This window comes from Ornithodoros turicata, chromosome 5 (assembly GCF_037126465.1).
Source record: "Ornithodoros turicata isolate Travis chromosome 5, ASM3712646v1, whole genome shotgun sequence".
In the NCBI taxonomy this organism is placed as follows: Eukaryota; Metazoa; Arthropoda; class Arachnida; order Ixodida; family Argasidae; genus Ornithodoros; species Ornithodoros turicata.
Window position 1 is genome coordinate 65,450,724 of NC_088205.1, and position 6,749 is coordinate 65,457,472.

Here is a 6,749-nt window from a genome sequence, read left to right on the forward strand (position 1 = left end):
CTCTCGACACAGACCCCGTGGAGGCAGCACAGCGTCAATTCACCAGCGCCCCCATCATCGCCCACCTGTACACCATTTGTACGTCACCGCATCGGGACACACCTCCATCATTCGCCCCACCGTTGCCTTGCTCATCATCGTCGACACCTGTTGTGCCCCCCCCCCCATAGCATTGCATTCTCCATCTGTCGTGCCCCGGAGGCCACGCCTCGGGGAGGGGGGCAATGTTACGACGACGACGACGGTGGTGTTAGCAGCGGCGGGCGCATGTCACGCGCATTATCATTCTGTCATTAAATCATTACCATCCTGACGCTGTGCCTCTCGCAACAATATTACCTCTCACATGTGGTACACTGAGTAGCACAGCACACGTAACCGGTTCGAACCGATTAATATCGGTTCAAACCATTATTTTGGTTGCACTGAACCCGAACCGAACCGATAACCTTGAACCGGAACTTGAACCGAACCCCCCAAAATAACGGTTCCGAGCCCTGATGAAACATAACCAGATTGAATCAAGAACGGGCAAAGGTGTGTATATGAATAAGAGTCTGTCATAAAATGCAAATTTTTTGCCATCCGTAGCGTTTATCTTGCTATTTGCATGCGATCGCTGTCTTTACTAGGCCTAACAAGGACGACGAAACATATTTTCAGGCAAACATCGACGCTGGAGCGTAATTTAAAGGTGATTTGCAAGACAATTGCAACAAAATGTATACTAACGGAATAAAATTTAAGTAATGTGTGAAAACATTTTGTCATGAAATACTCGCTTCGCCGTTCCTAGCTACGCCGCCATTTTCGGGAAAATTTTGGTGTCATGGCGGCCCGCATAGGAAACAGCGGCCGATGAAAAACGCTCAATTTGATTGACAGGTCAAGCCTCTTTTTAGGCTCCTCCCAATGGCCAGACTCCCTTTGGCATACTCGGCACTGATCAGTGCGATCCGCGCGCGCCATCAGTTGACCTTTCTCTCTCTCCGCGTATCTGTGTCGGGCTCGCTGTATCGCTGGTGTTTGCAAAACCTCGCATCCAGGCGATTTATACGAATGTCTGTTTTACGTTCTTGTGCTCGTACACAAACCGTGCACCTTCAACGATGTTCAGACAACAGATCACAGTTCAGACAACTATACTACTCCTGAAAGGTGTAACTGCTCCGCCCTTTTTTCTGTGAGTGCAGATACACCGCGTTTTGTGTTGTGCTCGTGGTTCCGTCTTAGCCAGAAGTATGCCTTACCAACAAGTCCAAAGAGCTATAATAAATCAGACGCCTGGCAACCCCAGCCACCAAACGGCCACGGCGCTATAACTACTGCGTACTATTTCCCATCTGATGCTCTCCAGGAGCACCAGGTCCTAGGCTAGCAGACGTTAATGCGAAAGCAATTTCTCTGAGCAGCCACGAAACAAGCGGAATCCCCTCCGCGCTTTCCCTGTACACACGCAGCCGCTTCTGATTCAGCTTGCCCAGCAATACGTCATACATGTCGAGTAACGCGAAAAAGAGGCCCACAAAAATGACGGAAATAGCTCTAATCTCAGGCTGGCAGCAGATTCACTTATTACCTTCTGTGGCAGTCCTCGCCCTTGAAGGACGCAGAACAAGAGAAACCACGGACGCACTCGGTTGAAATGATTTACAGGTTCTTGACACGGGCGCTAACGCCTGACGCGGAAAATTACGCGCGCCGCTTAAGGACAAAGGAAGAAATGCTGAGCTAGGTGCTGCTATCGCGGTTGTCGCTAACCGAAGCATGCCTGCTCCCTGTTGCTCGTGAGGGATGGAGCATTCACTCGTGGGCTTCGAGTCGCAATTAGAATTCTTTTCTGGAGTATGGGAGGAGAGAGAGAGAAAGTAGGTGAATCTAGAAAACGAACGCGAGAATTTCATGCAATCGCTTTCTTGTGGATTTCTTCTATCATGCTCCTCACAATCAGAAAGCATCAGTGCATTCACCCGAGCGACATTTCCCAGAACATTCCACCGGAATATACGCAAAACGTCGTAGCTTTCTGCTGCCATGTGAGCACTCAACGTCATATCTTTTCGTCCTCTTCTAACCGTGGGGAATATTCTGCGGCCCAGGCAGAAGATGGGTTCCGAAGCAGACGACAGGAATCAATCGGAGACGTTACGTTACGCTTTTCCTGATGGTGTCGTCTGCTACGGGGCTACGGAATCCATCGTGTCGTCTGCTATGTGGGCAGTGCGTCACTCCGCGGGTACCCCGTTCCGTGCGAATGCTCAGCATGAGACGCGGGTAACTTCCGCCCCGTAAGGAGTTGATTGCTATTCCTTCCTCCAGAATATTCCGTGGGAATGTCGCTCGTATGAACACACGGTATGTGCAGTTTTCTTAAACGAGCACTACAGTGCAAAAATTTCTCCTGAGGGAATTAAAGATTAATTATGCTACCTTGACACCAATACAAAAGGAACGAGATTAATGCGCTGCGCCATTCGTGATTTATGAGCGAAAGAAACCGCAATGTACGCTTTCCCCCTCCCCCTCCTTCTCAAGAAGCGCGACAATGCGGAGAAGCCTCGGATTGGTCTCCTGAAACGATCTCAGGCGATGATTGGACAAAATCGTTTGCGGAGACCAATGAGAGTGCGCTCTGCATTCTTGAGAAGGAGAGGAAGAGGGAAAGCAGGCACTTTCGCTAATAAATCACCCATGACGCAACCGATGATTCGCGTTCCTTTTGTGCTGTCAGAGAAACGCGATCTTTCATTCCACTAGAAGACGTTTTAGCCCTTTAGTGCCCCTTTGAAGGTAAGAGCTTTGCTCATTTGCTCCCTATAATTTAGACGGCTATACGGTCGCGACTAACCGGTACGCAAGACTATGCGGGTCACACACGCACAAATAATAAGATTTTGTGTAAATGAAATAAATGGGCAAAATAATTGGGTAAAAATAATCAGATTGAAAGAACACTTTGAGTAACACTGCAAATAACACTGCGTTCTACAGTCGAAAGTCGAGAATTAAGCCATCCGGTAAAAGTACATCGAAGCAGAAACCTCAAGTTGGGAACCGCCAATATTTCGAGTAGACGATGTTCTCAGTCTCTGTTCGAAATATAGGCGGCTCCTGACTTGAAGATTTTGCCTCAAGCTCCATTATACTCGTGCCGTGACACGAATCGCCTATACATATCTCATAGACTTGTGTATATTGATAGGCACCTTCGAACTGAACGCAAGTATCGGTACCGATAGCCCTTCGATATGTCAGTATCTTAGAAACCGCTTGAAAAATTTGTGTGTTTTGTGAAACACACAAATGTAGTATAAATGAAACGAGTCATAATATTGATGGAATGTTAAAAAAATAAAGTAGTATACGGACATTTAAAGAAACGAATGAGCTGTTTGTTCTGTTCCAATAAATGTCAGGAAGTGGCGTCAGCGACACGGTGTTCTCACTATTCTCTGGATCTTCTACACTACATTGGTACACTTACACCAACTCTCCTTTGTTCGGCAGAGTTCCGTTCATGCCAGTTCGTTTCCATACGTAACGGCGCTCTATACGAAACCTGTTTAAACCTCGCCGTTAACGTACGAGGTTCTGATAAAATAGCGTAAATGCAGGCAAGCAGGTGGACGAAATCCATAATAAAGCGAGCCTGAGCGTGGGTTACACAAAATACACGAACGTACACAACGAAGCTCACGAGGCTCTCTTCTAGGCAAGGCAACTATAATTAATAAAGACGTCACAACGATTAATTTTCGCGCTGCCTGTTATTTAATGCGTGCGGAATACTGCAAACACCCCTTAGCATCGTTTAGTGTAGCTTGCTGCGCCTCCACGTTGATTAAGCACGATTCCTGAAGCCTAAGATTAACAACTACAACAAACTACACGTTGTGAAGGATTAGTGAGGAAATTTGCCTGAGAAGGCACATGTGTTACGAGCGCGATAAAAGAAAATCACCTGCATGCCCAGTCCCCATCGCGTTAATATAGCAGAGAAAACCACTCAAGATTCTGGTTCTTTTTCTCTTTCAGTTCTCTTCACCGCTTTCTTGGCCATCTTCTCTGTAGTGCCCCTACTCATGTTAATCATAGGTGAGTAACATTCAAAGAAGCGCAAACGTCAAAGGCTGACTGCTGAACATTAACATTTCAGATTCTTTTGCTTCCGTTTCTTTGTCGTCTTGGTCGTGTAGTCTTCGTAGTAGATTTGTCATGCTCGTCCAGGGCTGCGTAATATTATGCCTCTGTCAAGTAGGAGAATTGCCCTGTGCAAGAAAGAGCAAAGTGTACTATTGTTGGTGGCCTATATGTCAGGCACGCAGGTTCAAAATGTTAATCGCAGAGACGATCATATATTGCTTACGCACATTTCCCCTGTCATCTTTCCTTTTCCGTTCTTTCTTCTCTCTCTCTTTTTTTTTTTTTTCTGCCAATAAATCCCTCCCCCCCTTTGCGCGGCCTCAAAACGGAGCTTCACCGCATAACACGCCCGTAGAGAAGCATCATGCCGACTGACCTCGTTATAACCTTTCCCTTCTGCTTTCTCTTTTTTTTAATCAACATTAAACATATCCCCCCCCCCCCACCCCACCAGTATTGGTTGAAAACTTTAGTGTACGCCTTTTTCTGGCACTTTTACAGTTGTTGTTGTTTGTTTGTTTGTAAGGGGGAAAAAAACAAGGAGAAATTGAACTCGTCTCTCGACTTGTTCTGCTACTCCTAACAAAAATTCTCACCCCACCCCACCCCGCACCCCCAAAGACTACTTCTCAGGTGCTCTACTCGCAAGTTCGCTATTCACTATTCAGAAGTCCAAGAGTTGTGTTTCCGCCCAATGGTTAGCCTTCAGCGTATTTTGTATAGTGAAGTTGTGTTTTAACAGAATTTCACCGCAGAATGTTAACATTTCTTCGAATCAGAAGCGCTAACCCTATCGTTCGTGGCAATCGTGGGACTTACGTAGATATTTTGTTACATAATGCTGTCTTACGAACACGCTTTTTTTGTTTTTCCCACGCCAGGTGTTCAGTACCTCGAAGAATGTCCCAAGGAACCCAACATCCCTCTCTACCTCTTAATCGGTGGCGCGTTCGGCCTCATCAAGGTGGGCACCTTACTCTACAACCAGGTCAGGCGGAGACGTTACGAGCGGCTGGACGAGGGTCTCTCCGAGGGCGACATCGATGAACTGTGGTCATCAACGTCCAGCAAAATTACCGAGTACGCCCTCACGCTTTTCCTGCTCGTCTGGTTCGGAATGGGCAATTACTGGGTGCTGCGTATCTACAAGCCTCGTTACGAGCCTCTACTGCGTGAACCCAACAACTGGTGCGATAAAACGGTCTACATGTTCGCCATTGGACACCTGTTGGTCTGTTACGCTGTGATAGCATTGTGCGTCGTTGAAGTGTTTTGTCTCGCGATCTGTGTGCGGATTTGTGGACTCTGTTGCAAGAAATAGGCGACGGAGCTAGGTGTCACGCGACTCGGCGAAGAAGGTGCACTGGATTCCGTGAAGGATACCACGCTGGAGGAACATGCATGAACATGACGAAGGATGAAGAAAGGTGATAAAGGCGTGGTCCGGGACGCAATTTGTGCGTGACTGTGGACCTGAGAGAGGATCTGGATCGGGGACTGTGTGGAAGCCAGTGTGGAGTGCGCGGGAGATGTTCTGTTAGGAACACTTTGCGTGAGAAAGGGAACGATATGATTTGTCGACAAAGGCAAGAATGTGCGACGAAATACGAGGCGGTTTTAGTATGTCGGAAGGACCCTACACTCTTAAAACAAAGCTTCACCACATAGCACGCTTGAAGGCCAACCGTTGTACACTGTTAAAACAGAACTTCACCTCATAGCACGCTCCTAGCCAACCATCATTCCGAATGATATCATTCTGTGCAATGATTTGTTGAAAATGAGAGGAGGCGCCTATCTGGGACAGATTATCTTGTCCCAGATAGGCACCTCCCCCTGTTTTGAACAAATCATGACACAGAATGATATCATTCGGTATGATGGTTGGTTAGGAGCGTGCTATGTGCTGAAGTTCTGTTTTAACAGTGTACAGAGTGATACCTCTATCACTCTTGATTTGTGGAAAGCGCGGAGCGTAGGCCTTGTTGTGACAATTAACATTTCAGTATAAGCGTCACAAAAAGGCGTACGCCTCCAGTTTTCAACAAATCAGGGGAGAGAACGGTGTCATTCGGGATTATGGTTGGTTATAGGAGCGTGCTATGTAGTGTAGTTCATTTCCATCCGTCTCTCTCTTTTCTTTTTTTTTGCTATAGTCGTGACGACGCCCCCTTCTGTGTGGCCAACAACGACGAGCCGATCCTGCCATTACCCCACCCCCCTTCATTTTTAAGCGTGTACGAAAACGATACGGTACAAGAAGATGTCAAACGAAAAATCAGCGACGTGATGTTAGTCACTTCGAAGGAATAAGACGATTGGCGTATCATGTTTTTCGGAACCGTCATCGTGAACACTATCCGATCTACTAGAACTGACTACGATGTTGTCTAACATGGCGTACGATTTTTAAACGAACCTAGACACAGCAGCCAAACGGAAGTAAGACGAAATAGGTGAGGAGGGTTGAAAGCTTTCTTTTTTCCTTCCTCTTGTTCTTTTCGTTATCGCTGCTCCGTTATTAGTTTTTCATTCAAGGAAACGGTTGTATTGTTTCCTATAGTCCAGACAACCTGTCAAAACACTATTGAATAAGACAGAAACGT

The 6,749-nt window shown here is 46.8% G+C and overlaps 1 protein-coding gene across 1 annotated transcript in view; it reads left to right on the forward strand.

The window, feature by feature from the left end:
• The window catches only part of LOC135396137 (uncharacterized), a 285,153-nt gene extending 279,397 nt beyond the window's left edge, over positions 1 to 5,756 (forward strand). Inside the window, exons 3-4 of the mRNA XM_064627170.1 lie at positions 4,036 to 4,095; positions 5,025 to 5,756. Coding sequence (XP_064483240.1) covers positions 4,036 to 4,095; positions 5,025 to 5,464 — 500 coding nt within the window. The 3' untranslated portion in view covers positions 5,465 to 5,756. The remainder of the gene's footprint in view (positions 1 to 4,035; positions 4,096 to 5,024) is intronic.
• Positions 5,757 to 6,749: the final 993 nt, after the last annotated feature.